Here is a 22,221-nt window from a genome sequence, read left to right as displayed (position 1 = left end):
GTTTGTTGATATCATGTGGAGTGAATCGAATTGGCTGAAGACTGGCTTCTGTGATGGTGGGGATATCGGGAGGAGGCCGAGATGGATCATCCACTCGGCACTTCTGGCTGAAGATGGTAGATTAAACAATGGTACAATGTTAGCAGTCCTCCAGTCCTCTGGCACCACGCCTGTAGTCCTAAGTGTTTTAATTTAAAAACACTGCCTCATTAACAGTTCAATTGAAGTATACAGTTTCTTTTTAAAATCCAAACAAACCCACTTCATAGTTGGGTGTCTCATTGGCAAATGCTGGTTATTTCATTCCATATCACTGAAGTAAGGCGACTCAATGGGTCTAGATAATTAATGCATTTTACACTTTTTAACTATGGAGTGATAACGGATGACTGAGCAATGTTAGGAATGATCTTGTGATTTGGGATAAGGCCCATTGTTGGGCAAAAGAACTTTGAAGTCTATCCATCTCTGTGCTAGGCCTGATGTGGAAGAGCTTGATATTGACCCTGAGTATATAAATATCATTAAGCACCAACATCTCAATAAATGACGGTGAAAAAAGATATCCTCTTGCATTTTATACTCCATTTATAGTGAGTAATAGAATTCATCTAACTTAAAAACCCAATGTTGATCAGAATGGCTTCTGGGCCACCCCTTCCATCTTGTGAAAAACGAGTCTCACCTCCATGGGATTGGGTTGGAGGACCTGATAGATAGAGTAATCATGTATTCGGTGTTATAACGTGGGAGCAGAACAATTTAATTATGTTTATCTCTCATATAGTATGGAGTGGCATTTAAACTGTGCGTATTTTGTGAGTAAATTTTGTGGTTCGTTATTTTCATCCCATCTCCTGATTGAGTGCTTTAATGGCGGGATGACGAACTAACAGAGGAATGGAAATCAGCAAAATGTAATTCAAACTTTCCAAGTGCTGTAATCACAAGTTGCTGGATAGTGCAATTATTTTTTTTTACAGTAAAAGGAAGCTTGAAATGGCAATTAATGCACATTTTGTTGAAAATTTGCTTCAGGAGAATATCCATTGTTACAATGCGGTCACAATATAATTACAGATAAGGCCCATCTTAATTCATCCATCCAGAGAGATCCTATTGTCCACCATGCTAGCATCCAAATGTTTCTTAAATGATTCCAGAGTTTTTGTCTCCACCACTCTATCTGGAAGTTTATTCCACGTGTCGATTAACCTTCGTGTGAAGAAGAATTTCCTGATATCAGTCCTAAAAGTACTCTTCTCTTGTTTGAACCTGTGTCCCCTGGTTCTACTCCCATAGTTTAATTTAAAGAAATATTCCAGGTTAACTTTATCTATATCCTTAACAAAAAAAAATCTCCTTTCAGACTGCTCCTTTCTCGGCTGAAATGCCCAAGTTTCTCCAGTCTTTCCTAATTACTCAGACCTCTGACATTGGGAATCAGCTTCTCTGCACTCTTCACTTCTCTGCGCTCTTCGCTCTTCTCTGCACTCTTCACTTCTCAGCACTCTTCACTTCTCAGCACTCTTCACTTCTCAGCACTCCTCACTCTTCTCTGCACTCTTCTCTGCACTCTTCACTTCTCTGCACTCTTCTCTTCTCTGCACTCTTCTCTGCACTCTTCTCTTCTCTGCACTCTTCTCTTCTCTGCACTCTTCTCTTCTCTGCACTCTTCTCTTTGCACTCTTCTCTGCACTCTTCACTTCTGCACTCTTCACTTCTCAGCACTCTTCACTTCTCAGCACTCCTCACTCTTCTCTGCACTCTTCTCTTCTCTGCACTCTTCTCTGCACTCTTCTCTTCTCTGCACTCTTCTCTGCACTCTTCTCTTCTCTGCACTCTTCTCTTCTCTGCACTCTTCTCTTCTCTGCACTCTTCACTTCTCTGCACTCTTCTCTTCTCTGCACTCTTCTCTTCTCTGCACTCTTCTCTGCACTCTTCACTTCTGCACTCTTCACTTCTCAGCACTCTTCACTTCTCAGCACTCTTCACTTCTCAGCACTCTTCTCTTCTCTGCACTCTTCTCTGCACTCTTCTCTGCACTCTTCACTTCTCTGCACTCTTCACTTCTCTGCACTCTTCACTTCTCTGCACTTTTCTCTGCACTCTTCACTTCTCTGCACTTTTCTCTGCACTCTTCACTTCTCAGCACTCTTCACTTCTCTGCACTCTTCACTCTTCTCTGCACTCTTCACTCTTCTCTGCACTCTTCTCTGCACTCTTCACTTCTCTGCACTCTTCACTTCTCTGCACTGCCTCCAGTGTTTGAATGTCTCTCTTGTTTCTTGCCAATCAGAACTGGACACAGTAATCAATGTGTGGTCTGACTCGAGCACAATACAGTTTGATCACTATCTCCCAGACTTAAATTCTATCATTTTGACTATGTAGTTCGACATCCTTTTATCTTGGTTGATTGCTGCTCTGCATTGGTTAGATTGTTGTGCTTTGAGTCAACTAAAGCTTCTCAGTCTCTTTCAGCTTCATCTTAGTTATTTCAGCAGCATTAGTGGAGTCTGTGTGTCATCTATTTTCCTTCCTACATGAAGTACTTTACATTTGCCTGCATTAATATCAATCTGCCATTGTTTGGCCCACTCACATATCTTATCCAACTCATTCTGCAACTTCTGGGCTGCCTCCTTAGATTTCACTGCCCCTCCTAGTTTGGTATCATCTGCAAATTTGACCAATTTGCATTGAATTTCTGAATCCAGGTCACTGATGTAAATTAGAAACAGTAATGATACCAGCACTGACCCCTGAGGCACTCCACTGAGTACATCTGACATAACTCCTCCAGTGAATACTTGTTGTTTCCTAGCCTTTAGTCCAGTTTCTTATCCACTCCCAGCTTTTATCTTAATACCCACAGCTTTGAGTTTAGTGAATAACCTTTTGTCTTTTTTGAAGTCACGGTCCACCATGTCATGAGGGTTACCACAGTCCACTTGGGTTGTTACTTGTTCAGAGGTGTCAAGGAGATTAGTCAGACAGAACCTTCCCTTTCTGAATCGGTGTTGACTACTGATTACTAGATTGCTATTGTACAAGATGATACTGAAGATTACTCCTTATCTTTGATTGCATTATTTAAATGAAATGGAAGTATGCTCATATTTGATTGTAATACAGGACAATATAAAAGAAAGGAAGATTTGCATTCATATAGCACCTTTCATGACCTCAAGATGTCCCAAAGCACTTTACAACTAATTGAGTACTTTTGAAGTGTAGTCACTGTTGAAATGTAGGAAAAATATGAATGAATTCTAAAGTCTTTATAATTTGTTCAAGCTATTAGAACATCAGAAATAGGAGCAGGAGTAGGCCATATGGCCCCTGGAGCCTGCTCTGCCTTTCAATATGATCATGGCTGATCTTCGACCTCAACTCCACTTTCCAGCCCGACCACCGTATTCCTTGATTCCCTTCGTGTCCAAAAATCTATCGCTCTCAATCTTGAATATACTCAACGACTGAGCATCCACAGCCCTCTGGGGTAGAGAATTCCAAAGATTCACAACCCTCTGAGTAAAGAAATTTTTCCTCATCTCGGTCCTAAATGGTCGACCTCTTATCTTGAGACTATGACCCCCGAGTTCCAGACTCTCCAACCAGGGGAAACAGCCTCTCAGTATCTACCCTGTAAAGCCATCTAAGAATATTATATATTTCAATAAGATCACCTCCCATTCTTCTAAACTCCAGAGAATATAGGCCCATTCTACTCAATCTCTCCTCATTGGACAACCCTCTCATCCCAGGAATCAATCTGGTGAACCTTTGTTGCACCGTCACTAAGGCAAGTACATCCTTCTTTCGGTAAGGAGACTAAAACTGTACACAGTACTCCAGGTGTGGTCTCACCAGAGCCCTATATAATTGCAGAAAGACCTCCTTACTCTTATATTCCAACCCGCTTGCAATAAAGGCTAACATAGCATTTACCTTCCTAATTGCTTGCTGTACCTACATGTTAACTTTCTGTGATTCTTCTTTATTATTCGTTCATGGGATGTGGGTGTCACTTGCAAGGCGGGCATTTATTGCCCAACCCTAATTGTCCTTGAGAAGGTGGTGGTCAGCCGCCTTCTTGAACCACTGCAGTCCATGTGGTGAAGGCACTCCCACAGTGCTGTTAGGTTGGGAGTTCCAGGATTTTGACCCAGTGACGATGAAGGAAAGGCGATATATTTCCCAGTTGGGATGGTGTGTGACTTGGAGGGGAATGTGAACGTTCCCCTCCAAGTCACATGGGAACAACACAACGGGAACGTTGTGTTGTTCCCATGTGTCTGCTGCCCTTGTCCTTCGAGGTGGTAGAGGTCGCAGGTTTGGGAGGTGCTGTCGAAGAAGTCTTGACGAGATGCTGCAGTGCATCCTGTGGATGGTACACACTGTAGCCATATTGCGCCGTTGGTGAAGGGAATGAATGTTTAGGGTGGTGGATGGGATGCCAATCAAGCGGGCTGCTTTGTCCTGGATGGTGTCGAGCTTCTTGAGTATTGTTGGAGCTGCACTCATCCAGGCAAGTGGAGAATATTCCATCACACTCCTGATCTGCGCTTTGTCGATGGAGGAAAGGCTTTGGGGAGTCAGGAGGTGAGTCACTCACCACAGAATACCCAGCCTCTGACCTGCTCTTGTGCCCACAGTATTTATATGGCTGGTCCAGTTAAGTTTCTGTTCAATGGTGACCCCCAGGATGTACAAGGTTCGTGTGCATGGACACCCGAATCTCTCTGAATGCCAACATTTCTTAGTTTCTCACCTTTTAAAAAATATTCTGCTTTTCTGTTCTTCCTACCAAAGTGGATAATTTCACAATTCCCCATATTATACTCCTGTTCACCCACTCACTTAACCTGTTTATATCCATTTTGCAGCCTCTTTGCATTCTCCTCACAGCTTACTTTCCCACCTCGGTTTGTATCGTCAGCAAACTTGGATACATTACACTCGGTCCCTTCATCTAAGTCATTGATATATATTGTAAACAGCTGAGGCCCAAGCACTGATCCTTGTGGCACCCCATTGGTTACAAGCTGCCAACCCGAAATTGACCAGTATATCCTACTCTCTGTTTTCTGTCCGTTAACCAATCCTCAATCCATGCTAATATATTACCCCCAATCCCATGAGCCCTAATTTTGTGTAACAGCTTCTTGTGTGGCACCTTATCGAATGCCTTTTGGAAATCCAAATATACTACATCCACTGGATCTCGCTTATCTACCCTGCTCGTTACACCCTCAACAAACTCTAATCGACTTGTCGAACATAATTTCCCTTTCATAAAACCGTGTTGACTCTGCCTAATCATATTATAATTTTCTAAGTGCCCTGTTACTACGTCCTTAATAATAGATTCCAGCATTTTCCCGACTACTGATGTCAGGCTAACTGGCCTATAGTTCCCTGTTTTCTCTCTCTCTCCTTTCTTGGATAGCGGCATTTCAATTGCTACCTTCCAATCCACGAGGACCGTTCTAGAATCTAGGGAATTCTGGAAGATTAAAACCAATGCATCCACTATCTCTGCAGCCACCTCTTTTAAAACCCTAGGATGTAGGCCATCAGATCCAGGGGATTTGTCTGCGTTTAGTCCCATTAATTTCTCCAGTACTTTATCTTCACTAATCTTAATTACCTTAAGTTCCTCACTCTCATTAAACCCTTGGTTCCCCGCTATTTCTGGTATTTTTTTTGTGAATGGTACTGTGAAGACAGATACAAAATATTTGTTTAACGTCTCTGCCATTTTCTTATTCCCTGTTATAATTTCTCCTGTCTCTGGACAATCAAAAATCCATGATTGCTGGGCAATTAAAGGTCCTCCTTGCAGATTATAGCAACACAGCTGCGTTGTTCTGCTTCCTGTGTTCTGATGAGGCTCTATTTAAGCAGTCCATAAGAACATAAGAACATAAGAAATAGGAGCAGGAGTAGGCCAATCGGCCCCTCGAGCCTGCTCCGCCATTCAATAAGATCATGGCTGATCTGATCCTAACCTCAAATCTAAATTCATGTCCAATCTCCTGCCCACTCCCCGTAACCCCTGATTCCCTTTACTTCTAGGAAACTGTCTATTTCTGTTTTAAATTTATTTAATGATGTAGCTTCCACAGCTTCCCGGGGCAGCAAATTCCACAGACCTACTACCCTCTGAGTGAAGAAGTTTCTTCTCATCTCAGTTTTGAAAGAGCAGCCCCTTATTCTAAGATTATGCCCCCTAGTTCTAGTTTCACCCATCCTTGGGAACATCCTTACCGCATCCACCCGATCAAGCCACTTCACAATCTTATATGTTTCAATAAGATCGCCTCTCATTCTTCTGAACTCCAATGAGTAGAGTCCCAATCTACTCAAGCTCTCCTCATATGTCCACCCCCTCATCCCAGGGATTAACCGAGTGAACCTTCTTTGTACTGCCTCGAGAGCAAGTATGTCTTTTCTTAAGTATGGACACCAAAACTGTATGCAGTATTCCAGGTGCGGTCTCACCAATACCTTATATAACTGCAGCAAACCCTCCCTGTTTTTATATTCTATCCCCCGAGCAATAAAAGCCAACATTCCGTTGGCCTTCTTGATCACCTGCTGCACCTGCATACTAACTTTTTGATTTTCTTGCACTAGGACCCCCAGATCCCTTTGTACTGCAGTACTTTCCAGTTTCACGCCATTAAGATAATAACTTATCTTAAGTATCCACCAATGGATACCCTTAGCAAACATGGGCTTAAGTAGCTTTTTCTCAGTTTGTAGTCTCTTGATATTGACAATTATAAGTTTGTGCAGATCCAACATTTGTTTAAATTCAACTCTAATTGTCCCTGAAAATGCCTTGTACACCCAGCCCTACAGTGTGCACACCATGCTGACTTGGACATATATTGCCATTCCTTCATCATCACTGGGTCAATATCCTGGAATTCCCTACCTAACACCATTGTGGGAGCACCATCACTACAAAGACTGCAGCAGTTCAAGGAGAAAACCCACTACCACCTTCTCAGGACAGCTAGGGATGGGCAATAAATGCAGCCTTGCCAGTGTATCCCACATCCTGAGAACAAATCTAATAAAAACTTTCCATTGGTCCACAAATTCTTCTCTGCTGTCTCAATTGGTAGCATTCTCGGCTCTGGATAAAAGGGTTTGAGCTTCACATCAGGACTAAAGAACATAATACTTGTTCTTGTGGTCTGGATATTTAAGATCCTAATAGGACTATTTGAAGGGAAGTAGGACAACTCCTGGTGTTTTAGCCAATATATCCTCCTCAACCCATGTCAACATCAAAGAGCCTGAAAATCCGCAGATCGTAATCCCACTGGTTATGCTGGAATTGTGTCAACTTTTGCCTTCCATCCTGATCGTATCGGGACATTTATGGCATCAGCGGGAAGGCACTTATTTGCATGGGGCCTGCGGGCACCCGTACCACTCTGAGTACATCTCCGGTGCTTGTCTGCCCAAGTGGCCAGAAAATCCCCTACCTGCCCCCCCTGAGGGATACTCAGGCCCCCTCCCCCGAGATCTCAAACATCACCCTGTGTAAGGGGGCTGATCCAGTTTATAAGTTTAAAAAAAAAATTAGACCTTTCTTCAAAGGTATAGGCCACCCCCATTGCTTAGGCTTCCCCCCTCACAGGTGGGGCCCACTTGCACCCAATCTGGAGGCTAGTATGTTTCATCTCCCTCAGCACGCAAGCCTACAGTTCTATTCCTGGTCCCGACTGAGCCAGTGAAATGGTAACTCCCAATGTAGGGAGTCTCCACCACCAGGACTGTCCCTTGACATTATTGACTTTGTAAGGGGTGGGCAGAGGGTCTGCTCGTTATAAGCCAAACTGAAAAACTCTGTCAACAGCAGATTTTGGCACATCCAGGCTCTGCCATTTTCCAGTGAATTCTGCTGAAGGAAATTCAGGACCAAACTATTTAATTGCTATTTATCAAATTCCTGTTTATTGTGCATAACATGGCAGCTACATTGGCGATTTTCCAGCCATGTTACAATAAACTGTAAGATCAGCTATTGCACTTCAAAGTAATTCATGGTTTTTGAAGTGCTTTGAGATATTTGAGAGACATGATAAGGCACTGTTTAAATCCAAGCCTTTATCCTTTTCAAATGCCTGATCTCTGTGACTGCACTTTATGGATTGTCAGTATCGGAAGTGATAGGAAGTATAAGAGCCCATCTCTTCGACATGCTCTTGTTGTCATGGTGCTTAGGAACTGTACATTTATTTCCTCCTCACCCCCCAAAAAATTGGGTTGCTCATCATCATTGAACCACCAATAAGCCACATGTCGCACCCACTGATGCAGTATCACAAACTTGCTCCCTGGTGAAGACCAGAATTTGAAGAGTTTTTTCACATTACTGCTGTTGTCATTCCCACAGGTGAAATCCATTCAGGATGCAATCCGAGACAAAAAGAAACGCTTCAACTTCATGGGCGAAGAGATCAATCTGACTCTGTCCATTGGGATCTTTATCACAATGAATCCTGGGTATGCAGGACGTACAGAACTACCTGAGAACCTGAAAGCTCTATTCAGGTGAGTGCCCGCGTTTAGCAGTACCACTGGTGTCAGTAGGAGTGCCAGGTCCATTACCATCGAATTGGGATCCTTAAGCAAGCCTGGAATTGTCTCACATCATCTGATGTAGAGTGGCGTTGAGTGTGGCACGAATCCACAACACTGGCCATCTGGCTAGCTGATGGATACAAGGAGGCAGTAATAAAAGACATCTTCAAATAATCATTAAGTTTTAAAGCACATGGACCGTATATATAATTATGAATATATATAAAATGTTTTTTCTGAACGACACCATTCCTGAATAAGGAAACTCATTCCCAAGTATCTGCGAACAAGATGTTTCAAAATGCACGAGAACAGCTCTGTTTGATTTCTCCATTACAATGCTGCTTAAGATAAGATGTGCCATGTATATTCAACTAATTAACTATATTTTCACCCATTATATTCCTGGTTAATAAGAATGTTATTTTCATATTTTAAATGTTCTAATATGTCCTGATTTTTGTCCACATTTACCTGAGGAAGGAGGAAGCCTCCGAAAGCTTGTAGATTTCAAATAAAAATCGTTGGACTATAACTTGGTGTTGTAAAATTGTTTACAACTGATTTTTTTGAGCAGACTTTCAATAATTGATTTATAATAAATTGTAACTTCACAGAAACACATGGAATATGAAAGACCAGTAAAATTACATAACACTTTGCCAAATGATTCTAAACTGTATTTTTTAAGTGATCTATTTATGTATTATATCTATAGTCAGTATTTGTCTCTTTGGACTCTGAATTCAAAGAAACTGAATCAATTCCACAACATGATTCTGAATGCAGTGTGTCATTCTGAATAACACTAGTGGATATTGGGCACACAAGCTGGAACTTGAAAACAGCTTGCACATGTCAAATCCATGTTTTGGGGGATTTCAAAGCTTTGGACAAATAATGCATAAAAGCCTTCAAGCTTTAAGCTCCTGTATAATTGTAACTAGAGAGCATGTGAACCGGGCTGTGGAAGTATGAGGAGGGCAAGGGAAATGGGAATTAGGAGGACTAAAGAACCTTTGAAGTTGATATGAGAAACAGAACCATCTTAAACTCACAGCATTTTGAAGCATCAAAGGTGTGTTACCACCTCAATCAGGACATTGTCAGTAACTTGCAGTGCAATACTCTAATCGATATACATTTTATGTCTCCTCCATATTTTGATAAGGAGAGGTGCTTACATCCACTGACTGTTTTTCAGACCCTGTGCTATGGTGGTCCCGGACTTTGAACTGATTTGTGAAATCATGTTGGTCGCAGAAGGGTTCATTGAGGCTAGGTTATTAGCCAGGAAGTTCATCACTCTGTACCAGCTTTGCAAAGAACTGCTTTCAAAACAGGTATGGGTGAGAGATGACATACATTAGGTAGAGTTACACAAAAGGAACTCTTTGGACGTTTTCTGGTGTTCAAATTATCATGTTATGAAATGAATAATAATCTTTATTGTAAAGGAATTTGTGAATATTTATTGCTTGTTTGAATGTGCTGTTCTAAGCTTACAGAATGTTATGTGTGGTTTGATTATGTGTATTCGGGGAAGAAAGGTCAGTTTTCAGAATATTTCTCTTGCGTCGTGTTGGCATTCACAATATAAGGAATAAAATCACTATTACAGACTTCCACTATTCCTCACACTGAGCAGTCTAACCACAGTAATGCTGTAGTGGGAAGGGCTCGAGTAAATGAAGGACAAATTGGAGAGAGCCTTACTGTCCCCCACTCTTACACAGTTTAGAAATAGGATGATACATGATATATACCCCTCGACCCATTGCAAATCATATCATGGTTTGTGCTGATCTAGTTTGATATTTGGACATCTTTACCAAGGTTTGTCATATCTCTAGAAGCCCATACCTCATTTTCCATTGATTTAGATTGTTTGGATGTAGTTTCCCTCACTTCTACTTACAGAAAGCTTTCAAGACTTGGCTTAGAATGCAACTGAATAATACAAGCTGTAAATTTGATCTGGGCCAAGAAGTAGTCATTTAATGTATTTTAAAATGTATTTTAAGACTGTATAACTTATGGAGCCCATAGGAGCCTTTTAATAGGAACATCTGTGGTTAGAAGCTTTACCTTTATACAAACATAATTAAAGTATGCACAGTGATCATCAGGAGCAGGAACGTGTCTTGACAGTGCACAAGAACTAGTCATTAGCACATCCCTACCATGTAAAAGTTGCAGTTAATTGGCTTGAAGGAGTCAGGATCAACTTTACTCAGGCAGAGCATCTAAACTAAACCCCACATAATGACATAATTTTCACAAAGAAATTATTTTTTAAAAAATCAATAAATACTTGAAAGCAAGTGTCCATTCTCATCAAATAGCCTTAGACATTCCTTTGAAGCAAATGCAGTTTGTGCCAATTGTATAGATGAGTTTTTAGTTTGGCCATATACTCCTCGATCCTGCTTTAATTGCAAGAATGTGATTGACTCCTCACTCATGCTATTGCAAAGTAATAAGGTACAGTACCACCAAGAGGCTTACACTAATGAAACCAGGTATTGATTTTTCCCCCACACATCTAAGAAATCAGTGAACGTACTTTTACATTTATCATTATTGATTTTAGTTCCACCGAAGTAGTACCACTTAAAAAAATTCCTGAAAGCAAATGGAAACCTTTATTGATGAAATCAACAAATCAAAAGTCAAGCTTGGTGTTAAGTGTAGTAGAATTACTATGTAGAAAGGCTGTCCATGATTAAAGGGGCGTTGACGCAAGGAATTTACAGGTTGAAAGCTTATAGATTCTTCGCCACGATTGTTGTAGATTACTGCGGAGAAAATGTGTTGTGTGATATCCATAGCAAACCCATTAATGAGTTTATACAGAGTGCACCTCCCTGCTGTTTTAATAAGGCGTTAACACATTTAAAATAAACACTTCAAATAAATTGGTGAATCCCTTTGCTAAAGTAATGGACAAAGACATTTCATACAAATGCAATAGTTACCGATGTCATATAGTGCGATTTCAACCCATACAAGTCTCCTACCATCTCTTCAGTAACCATTTTGTGGTGTCTGTAAATAGTCTGGTCTTCATTTATAAACTTCTATGAGAAGTTTGGATTGCTTGAACTGTTTCAAAGGAACTTTTCTTGATCAAATATTGGAAGTCTGTCTTCATCCTAGATAATGCTATTGCTATTGACAACCATTTGAGTTGGTCTAGGCTGTTGCAGAACTTGCTACCCACACATCCTCCCCAGTAGGGCAACAGTTGCCACTTATATGTGTCCTTTAGGGACCGATGAACATTATTATCAATGCACGCTTTCTTTAGCTCAATAATTGTCTTTTACTAGGATCACTATGACTGGGGACTTCGTGCAATCAAATCTGTGCTGGTTGTAGCTGGTTCACTGAAAAGAAGCGACCCAGACCGCCCTGAAGACCAGGTCCTGATGCGGGCCCTTCGAGACTTCAACATTCCAAAGATAGTAACTGATGATATGCCTATTTTCATGGGTCTGATTGGTGATCTCTTCCCTGCATTGGATGTCCCCAGGAAGAGAGACCTTCAGTTTGAAGGCCATGTGAAACAGTCTGTCCTGGACCTTAAATTGCAGGCTGAGGACAATTTTATCTTGAAAGTAAGTAATAGATTGCTTGGATTCTATTTTATTTGCCCTTAAGGTTATTTCTCAACATTTTCAGCTGAAATTAGTGCTTGAAAATTCATTAATCAGAGAGGAATGGATGATGTCTTGAGTTAGAATATTATATTTTCACCTTTGGGACTTGGCGTTGAATGCAGGCCAGACTGATGGGATGAAGATCTCCCCTGTGGCTGGCTGTGATGGCCCTGTATGTGCAATACATATTTTATTTCCTTATCTACATATGAAAATAGTGAGAAAAGACTGTTAGCCCCATCCAATCAACAGCGCAACTTCATACACTGTTCACCCACCCCTAACCAAACTATCTCCTGGGAGAGGCAGAAATGTGCATATTAATATAACTGACGTTAGTGCTGGGGAATGTAACTCTTCCCATCTTGGGCACCAAGTAACATCATCAAGTAAAAGCTCCCTGAACTTTGCCCCAACAATGTACCTCAGCCCCAAGCCTCAGGAGAGCTGCTGGACCACAGCAACACGTTTTCCATTTCTCACACCGTTCTGTAGCCTTTCTGTGCGAGATTGTTCATTAGTGTCAAATTAAGGGAGCAGTTTTGTGCTGGAGCCAAGATAGTTAGAGAGAAAATCACAGTGTAGGAGGGTGAGACAGTAAGGCAAGAGTTGTCGGGACAGTGTCAGCCACCTTATTCCCATCTATAAAATGCAACAAAAATTGGACATCAGACACTCTTGTTGGCAAAGTTTTATATTTATCTCAGTTGGATGTTGATAGACATTTCCCCCACTCAGGGCAAACAATGTGAGTTCAAGACCTATATTCTGAGACTCACAATAATGAAGGTTCTTTGCTTTCAGCTTTTGTTAGTATTTCTTGATAAATCCCTTGAGTTGCAAATCATTCCTAATTCATTTTCACTTGAAAACTGGCCAACTTGCCAATTCTTGTGTGATTTCCCAAAATCCTATGATTCTTGTGAGTTTAAATATGGAAGAAGAAAGTAGGTTGACACCAAGGGTGCACTGTTCTTGTGAAGCTCAACACAAGCTGAAGGATCAGCACATCATCATTCTGCTAGGCACTTTGCAGCACCCCCCCCCCCCCCGGCCTTTTGCTATTATAACTTCAGGCCTTAACTATAGTTCCTGTTTTCTCTACGGCAGTAGGTGCTGGCATTGTCAGATGGGTGTGTACTGGTGTTTCCGGGGATGGGGAGGGGAGCGGGTTCATGCAAGGAGTGAGGACCCCCAACTCTTGCCGCCCCCCCCCCCCCCCACTTCTGTCGGAACACTGTACCGGCAAGATGGTCTGGACCCTTATTGTCAAACTAATCTTTTTCCCACTGGACTCCTGGGCCACTGAAACTGGCTCCACTTTGCCAGGTTTTCTTACTTCCCTTCCTACTTACCTAACCTTTAACTCCTTTCACGCCCTCAGTGTCTTTTATTTCTTTGGTTTCTCTCATTATGCATCCTTTTGCCTCCTGCGCATATCAATTCTGCTCGTTAATCGTATCTTGATCCCAACATAGCACTTTACAGGTCATTCTATGTCTTTTCCTCTGTGTGTGTGTTTTTTTTTCTCTGTGCGTGTTAGTTTTCTTTTCCACCTCCCCCTTTCCCTTGTGTTCCTTCTTAAATGCTGTTTATCGATAATATTTTCCAGTTGCGAGGAAAGGTTTTACACCTGAATGTCAGCTGTCTTGTGTTTTCTCGATGGTTGCTGTCTGACCTGCTGAGTATCTCCAGTGTTTTCCAGTTTTGTTTCAGATATCCAGTATCTGCAGTATTTTGCTTTTTGTCCCTTTCTATTGCGTCCAGGCTGCTTTCGACCGGAGCTCCATTCAAAGCCATTGCTGCTGCAACCTCTTGGGTTTTGATTGCGTATCTTCCACTACAGGAACTTTAAACAAAAAACGTTGAAGAAATTCCTCTTCCTCCCATTTTCAAGGAGAAGGCTGACCACCACCTTCTCCAGGCAACTCAGGATAGACATGAAAAAAAATGGGTTTTGCCAGCATGGCCACATCCCAAGAACAAATTTAACAAAAAATTAGTGGTGGCTTAACATGTTTAAAATGAACGCCTTTGCTTATAATGAGAAGAGGAATTTCAGACAGACGTGTTCATGTGTTATTGTCCCATAGTGTAATTTTAATGAATGAGTGTGCAAGAAGTTTGGCCTAGATTTTCCTCTCATTTTCTGCCTGCTCCCTGGCCTCTGCCATCGCGTATGGATTTTTCTCCTGGAAACGGTGGCAGATGCTGAATAACTTGCCCATAATTAGACAGCAGCAACTTTTATTTGCACAGCGCCTTCAATGTAGAAAAACATCCCAAAACGCTTTGCAAAGGCATAATCAAAAAGTGAATGCCAAAGAGGGAGTTATCATGATGGGTAGCCAAAAGCTTGGTCAAAGATGCAGGAGAGAGAGGTGGAGAGGCAGAGGGCATTAGGGAGGGAATTTCAGAGAGTGGGGCCTAGGGATCTGAAAGCACACTTGCCAATGGTGGTGCGAAGGGAGAGGGAATCCATAAGAGGCCAGAGTTGGAAGAACGGAGCATTCTGGAGGCGTTGAATGGCTGGAAGAGGCTGCAGAGATTGGGAGGGTGAGGCCATGAAGGGATTTAAACATGAGGAGGAGAATTTTAGGCACTGGGGGACCAAGAGCTAATGTAAGTCAGCAAGGATGGGGTGATGGGCGAGTGGGAATTGAGTGGGTTATTTAAATGGTAGTTTAATGACATCAATACATCATCTGATGTATTTCCCTTCAATAATGCCTTGGCAATGCTGAGTGTCAGGAATGCCTTTCACTCCTGTCAATCAGCATTGTTAAGGCGGTGGATGGGGATTTAAAAATTGAAGGGCATAGTACAATAGCGATTGATTGCACTATGCAAATCAGGAGTTCTGAAAAAAATTTTTAAAACAGAGTTTCATCCGTGCAGCCTCGTTACAGTGTGGCAAACACCACAGCTTATCTGTTCTGACACAGGGATCGTTCCCTGCACCCAGTTTGCAGGCCGGTGCGATCCAATTTCTACCCCATTGGTTTTTATATTTTCCAAAAATGGTTAAATGTTGGAAAAAATCCAGTCCTTTTCAGAAACATCAACATTTCGTAGAATGAAAAAAAAAATTAACCCTGGAATTCTGAATAAAACAAAAACCGAGGAAATGTTGGATATAGGAACATAGGAACGTAGGAACAGAAGTAGCCCATTCAGCCCCTCGTGCCTGCTCCGCCATTTGATAAGATCATGGCTGATCTGTGATCTAACTCCATATACCCACCTTTGGCCCATATCCCTTAATACCTTTGATTGCCAAAAAGCTATCTATCTCAGATTTAAATTTAGTAATTGAGAGTTCCAAACTTCTACCACCCTTTGTGTGTAGAAATGTTTTCTAATCTCGCTCCTGAAAGGTCTGGCTCTAATTTTTAGACTGTGCCCCCTACTCCTAGAATCCCCAACCAGTGGAAATAGTTTCTCTCTATCCATCCTATCCGTTCCCCTTAATATCTTATAAACTTCGATCAGATCACCATCTACACAACAGTGAAAGCCTTCATCAGTCACTCTTGAAATACCAACCAATCTTTCTCTTTCAGATGCTGTGCATTGTTTGTTTTCATTTCATTAATGATTTATCTTGTTCTACCTTTGTGGATGTCGGTTCAAGCCCCACTCAAGGACTTGAACACACAATTTAGGCTGACACTTCAGTACCGTACTGAGGGAGTGCTGGATTATTTGAGGTACAGAATTTTGGATGAGACATTACATTGAGGTTCCAGTGGTTTAAGTGGATGTTCAAGATCCCATGGCACAATTGAGAGAGGAGCATGGATTTCTCCTGGTGTCCTGGGGAGCACCACCAAAAACAAATTAACTGGTCATTCATCTTATTTGCTGTTTGTGGGACATTATGTGCTAATTGGCTGCTGCATTAGTCTGCATAACAACACTGACTGTGCTGCAAAGTAATTAATTGATTGTGAAGTGCCGTGGGATGTGCTGAGGACATGATAAGGTGCTATTTATATGCAAGTTCTCATTTTCTTTATTGATGCTCAGTCAGTAGCCTGAGTGTATCTCTGAGTCCACAGTTATATTGCATTTGGCACAAACTCAAGCTGATGTGAGAAGGACTCTTGGAATGGACCTTATACCACATGGCTTTAGTACGCTAGGTTTGCTCCTGAGTTATACTGATACTTTTGCATTGATGTGCACCCAATGTCACTTTTCACTGAGGCGGAAGTGGCAGTATAACTGTATTTTAAATTGTGGCCTGCACGTTCCTGTCTTTTACAATACTCTTTTGGGTGAGACACTAAATTACATAAGAGATCCCATGGCACTATTTGAATAAGAGCAGGAATTCCTCTCTGTTTCTTGGCAAACATTCCTCCCTCAGCCACTCTGTAAAAAACAGATTAACTGGTCATTCAGTCATTTGCTGCTTTGGAATCTCGCTGTGTGTAAATTGACTGCTGCTGCCTATTAAAAGTGAGTGGACCGTAAAAGTAATCCATTGGTTGTAAAGCACTTTGAGACATCCTGAAGATGTGATAAGATGTTATATAAATACAAGATCTTTCTTTCTTGACTCACAATTGCCATTCACGTTCTTGCAGGTTGTTCAATTGGAAGAGCTGCTTGAAGTGAGACACTCTGTGTTTGTTGTGGGCAATGCTGGCACTGGCAAGACTCAGGTCCTGAAATCCTTGTATAAGACTTACCAGAACATGAAACGGCGACCAGTCTGGGCTGATCTTAATCCCAAGGCTGTCACTAATGATGAACTCTTTGGAATCATCAACCCTGCAACTAGAGATTGGAAAGATGGTATGTAACAGCCACATAAAACAGTACTCATGATAGATTTTATCTATTATTGCTATTGTAGCTTATCATCATAGTGCCATAGTAGGTACAGCACAGGAGGAGGTCATTCAGCTCCTCATGCCTGTGCCGGCTCTTTTGAAAGAGCTATCCAATTAGTCCCATTCCCCTGATCTTTCCCCATAGTCCTGTAATTTTTTTCTCTTCAAGTATTTATCTAATTTCCGTTTGAAAGTTACTATAGAATCTGCTTCCACCACCCTTTCAGACAGTGCATTCCTGATCATTACAACTCGCTCCATAAAAAAATGTTTCCTCATGTTGCCTCTGGCTCTTTTGCTGATCACCTTAAATCTGTGTCCTCTGCACCAACCCATCTGCTGCCACTGGAAACAGTTTCTCCTTATTTATTCTAACATAACTGTTCATGATCTTGAACACCTCTATCAAATCTCCCAACAACCTTCTCTATTCTGAGGAGAACAACCTGAGCTTCTCCAGTCTCTCCACATAACGGAGGTCCCTCATCCCTGGTACCATTCTAGTAAATCTCTACTACACCCTCTCTAAGACCTTCCTAAAGTGCGGTGCCCAGAATTGAACACAATGCTCCAGCTAAGGCTTAACCAGTGTTTCATAAAGGTTTAGCATAACTTCCTTGCTTTTGTACTCTATGCCTCTATTAATAAAGCCCAGGATCCCAAAGGCTGTTTTCACAGCCTTCTCAACTTGTCCTACCCCCAGGTCTCTCTGTTCCTGCACCCCCTTTTAAAATTGTACCATTTCGTTTATATTGCCTCTCCTCATTCTTCCAACCAAAATGCATCACTTCACACTTCACACTGTGTTAAATTTCATCTGCCATGTGTCTGCCCATTTCGCCAGTCTGTCTATGTCCTCCTGAAGTCTGTTACTATCCTCCACATTGTTTACTACATTTCCGAGTTTTGTGTCATCTTCAAACTGTGAAATTATACCCTCGATCCCCAAGTCCAAGTCATAATATATATCAAAAAGAGCAGTGGTCCTAATACTGAGCACATATTTCAGAAGAAATGAGAATTAAGCCATGTGTTGGTTTGTTTTGTTGAATGAATGAGCAACAAGTATTTGGACACCTCAACATTCATCATGTTCTTGCATTTTAGGTTTGACAATTTAGTTGCTGGTTTCATGACCTAAGTTGACCCCAATAACTACTATTGCAAAATGTCTTGAGTGTCAATGTCAGATCGTCACACAGTCAAATAGCTGCATACACTCATTATCTTAGTTTACATGTGAAAACAGCTACTTAGATTGATCCTATGTGGATTGAATCTCATGTACTGGAGGGCTGCTGCCATTCGTGGAACCAACCCCAGAGGCTAGAAGAGTTAAATTATGAGGTCAGGTTGCATAGACTAGGCTTGCATTCCCTTGAGTATAGAAGATTAAGGAGTGGTCTAATTGAGGTGTTTAAGATGATTAAAGGAGTTGATAGAGAGAAACTATTTCCTGTGGTGGGGAATCCAGAACAAGGGGGCATAACCTTAAAATTAGAGCTAGGCGGTTCAGGGTTGTTGTCAGGAAGCACTTCTTCACACAAAGGGTAATGGAAACCTGGAACTCACCTCCAAAAAGCTGCTGAGGTTAGGTCAATTGAAAATTTCAAAACAAAGTTTCAAAAATGGGTTATGGAACCAAGGCGGGTTGATGGAGTTAAGATACTGATCAGCCATGATCTGAGTGCACTGGATACAGCAAAGGCTATGGGCCCCGACAACATCCCAGCTGTAGTGCTGAAGACTTGTGCTCCAGAACTAGCTGCGCCTCTAGCCAAGCTGTTCCAGTACAGCTACAACACTGGCATCTACCCGACAATGTGGAAAATTGCCCAGGTATGTCCTGTCCACAAAAAGCAGGACAAATCCAATCCGGCCAATTACCGCCCCATCAGTCTACTCTCAATCATCAGCAAAGTGATGGAAGGTGTCGTCGACAGTGCTATCAAGCGGCACTTATTCACCAATAACCTGCTCATCGATGCTCAGTTTGGGTTCCGCCAGGACCACTCGGCTCCAGACCTCATTACAGCCTTGGTCCAAACATGGACAAAAGAGCTGAATTCCAGAGATGAGGTGAGAGTGACTGCCCTTGACATCAAGGCAGCATTTGACCGAGTGTGGCACCAAGGAGCCCTAGTAAAATTGAAGTCAATGGGAATCAGGGGGAAAACTCTCCAGTGGCTGGAGTCATACCTAGCACAAAGGAAGATGGTAGTGGTTGTTGGAGGCCAATCATCTCAGCCCCAGGACATTTCTGCAGGAGTTCCTCAGGGCAGTGTCCTAGGCCCAACCATCTTCAGCTGCTTCATCAATGACCTTCCCTCCATCATAAGGTCAGAAATGGGGATGTTCGCTGATGACTGCACAGTGTTCAGTTCCATTCGCAACCCCTCAGATAATGAAGCAGTCCGAGCCTGCATGCAGCAAGACCTGGACAACATCCAGACTTGGACTCATAAGTGGCAAGTAACATTCGTGCCAGATAAGTGCCAGGCAATGACCATCTCCAACAAGAGAGAGTCTAACCACCTCCCCTTGACATTCAACGGCATTACCATCGCCGAATCCCCCACCATCAACATCCTGGGGGTCACCATTGACCAGAAACTTAACTGGACCAGCCATATAAATACTGTGGCTACGAGAGCAGGTCAGAGGCTGGGTATTCTGCGACGAGTGACTCACCTCCTGACTCCCCAAAGCCTTTCCACCATCTACAAGGCACAAGTCAGGAGTGTGATGGAATACTCTCCACTTGCTTGGATGAGTGCAGCTCCAACAACACTCAAGAAGCTCGACACCATCCAAGATAAAGCAGCCCGCTTGATTGGCACCCCATCCACCACCCTAAACATTCACTCCCTTCACCACCGGTGCACTGTGGCTGCAGTGTGTACCATCCACAGGATGCACTGCAGCAACTCGCCAAGGCTTCTTTGACAGCACCTCCCAAACCCGCGACCTCTACCATCTAGAAGGACAAGAGCAGCAGGCACATGGGAACAACACCACCTGCACGTTCCCCTCCAAGTCACACACCATCCCGACTTGGAAATATATCGCCGTTCCTTCATTGTCGCTGGGTCAAAATCCTGGAACTCCCTTCCTAACAGCTCTGTGGGAGAACCGTCACCACACGGACTGCAGCGGTTCAAGAAGGCGGCTCACCACCACCTTCTCGAGGGCAATTAGGGATGGGCAATAAATGCTGGCCTCGCCAGCGACGCCCAGATCCCGTGAACGAATAAAAAAAAATTGAATGGCGGAACAGGCTCGAGGGGCTGAATGGCCTACTCCTGTTCCTATGTTCCTAAGTTACTATGTTTGGTAGAGGAGGGGAGAAAATTGAGAGTAAAATTGCTGTAAGGAGAAAGAAAAACTCTGGTTCAATTCCAGAGTCTCCTGATGTTTTCTGAGTTCTTTGTACCCCTCTCCAAAGTCTGAATTTTTAACACAGTTTATTCTTATGTTAAATTCTTAGGGCTGTTCTCTTGTATTATGCGTGAACTGGCAAACATAACCCACGATGGTGCCAAGTGGATTGTGCTGGATGGTGACATTGATCCTATGTGGATTGAATCTCTTAACACTGTCATGGATGATAATAAGGTAAATGGACTGCTCCATCCGGAGCTGAGCCAGTAAGAACTAACCTTTGGAGAATGAACATTGGAAGAAGAAACAATTAAGATAATTAACAATAGGTTTTCTTTTTGAAAAAAGGCTGCTACACATTTAATTTAAACCATCCTGATTTCAAAGGTTTGATGTAATAGTTTATCTGCTAAATCATAAAGGGCTATTAATGGATTAATGTAAGGAATCTTACAACACCAGGTTATAGTCCAACAGTTTTATTTTCAAATAAAATTGTTGGACTATTACCTGGTGTTGTAAGATTCCTTACATTTGTTCACCCCAGTCCATCACCGACATCTCCACATCATATTAATGGATTGTTCTGGGATAAGGTTCTCTGTGAGAGTTACTGACATAAGCACAGGGCTGTATTGAAGGAGAATTTTAAAAAATATTTTTTCAACATCCCTGATAAGAGCCACCATTTTGGTGAGAAATGCACCGTTCTGGGAATGCTGAGGCACTGAAGTGTGACCTCTCAACGTTTGGCCCAATGCTTCCATATCCTGAGCTGCCATGTTACACATTGTAATCAATACAGCATCTGTCAGATGCACTCAGTCACTGACAGCTTCGAAGTGCAGCTTTGAATTCCAGTGAAAGTATTTTTTTCTGCAGATTTTCAGTATTAAAATAAACTCACTTTCTACACTGTGGCTTGTATGAAGTTTCAGGCACTACCTTCAGTGCAAACTTTGTGAAGTGTTTTTTTAAAAAAATGCTCCATTTGAATGAAAGTTTTATTTTAAATTTTCCTTCAGGCACATTCCACCATTGCTGCAATGTCATAGCATAAATACCATGAAAGTTCTAATTGTTAGTTTTCCTCTTCCAAAAAGAAACAAAAATTTGCCCCAGATTCCTGTTATGTTGAGAGGAAAGTTTGAGCATTTCTGAACAAAAGGTAATGGTGGGATGAAGCTTCCACGTGTACATTGATGACACTCTGCTCTACATATCCTCCTCAATCAATCTCAAGACCATTGTTACACACACCAGATATCTGTCTGTTATTAAGATTTTCATGAGCCATAATTTCCTCCAGCTAAATGTCAGAAAAATCAAAGCTGTTCTGTTTGACTCCCACCAGCACCATCTTTCCTCTTTCCCCATTAACTCCATTAACTTCTTTGGCTGTCATTTCAGACTAAGATCAGAGGTGTGGAATGGGTGGCTTGACCCTGACATCAGCTTCCTTTTCTACATTTGATTGGTTACCAAGGTTGCTTTCTTCCACCTCCAAAACATTTCCGGTCTCTGCCCCTACCCCTCCCCTAATTCTGCCAAAAGTGGTGATCAGGATTACAACACCTCAAGGCTCGATTTCTCCAATGTCCTCTTTAGCTTCTCCCTACTTCTACTATCAACAAACTACAGCTCACTCAAAACACTACAGCCTACATCCTCACCTGCACAAAGTCCTGCATTCTCACCAACCCTGTCGTTGTCAAGAACCACTGGCT

The 22,221-nt window shown here is 42.2% G+C and overlaps 1 protein-coding gene across 1 annotated transcript in view; it reads left to right on the top strand.

The window, feature by feature from the left end:
• The window catches only part of LOC137341235 (dynein axonemal heavy chain 9-like), a 422,940-nt gene that overhangs the window by 121,464 nt on the left and 279,255 nt on the right, over positions 1-22,221 (top strand). The window contains exons 29-33 of the mRNA XM_068004307.1: positions 8,423-8,580; positions 9,815-9,953; positions 11,943-12,230; positions 16,865-17,075; positions 20,601-20,728. Of these exons, the coding sequence (XP_067860408.1) occupies positions 8,423-8,580; positions 9,815-9,953; positions 11,943-12,230; positions 16,865-17,075; positions 20,601-20,728 (924 nt within the window). The remainder of the gene's footprint in view (positions 1-8,422; positions 8,581-9,814; positions 9,954-11,942; positions 12,231-16,864; positions 17,076-20,600; positions 20,729-22,221) is intronic.

This window comes from Heptranchias perlo, chromosome 23 (genome assembly GCF_035084215.1).
Source record: "Heptranchias perlo isolate sHepPer1 chromosome 23, sHepPer1.hap1, whole genome shotgun sequence".
Taxonomy (NCBI): domain Eukaryota; kingdom Metazoa; phylum Chordata; class Chondrichthyes; order Hexanchiformes; family Hexanchidae; genus Heptranchias; species Heptranchias perlo.
This window is presented reverse-complemented; position numbering and strand designations above follow the sequence as displayed.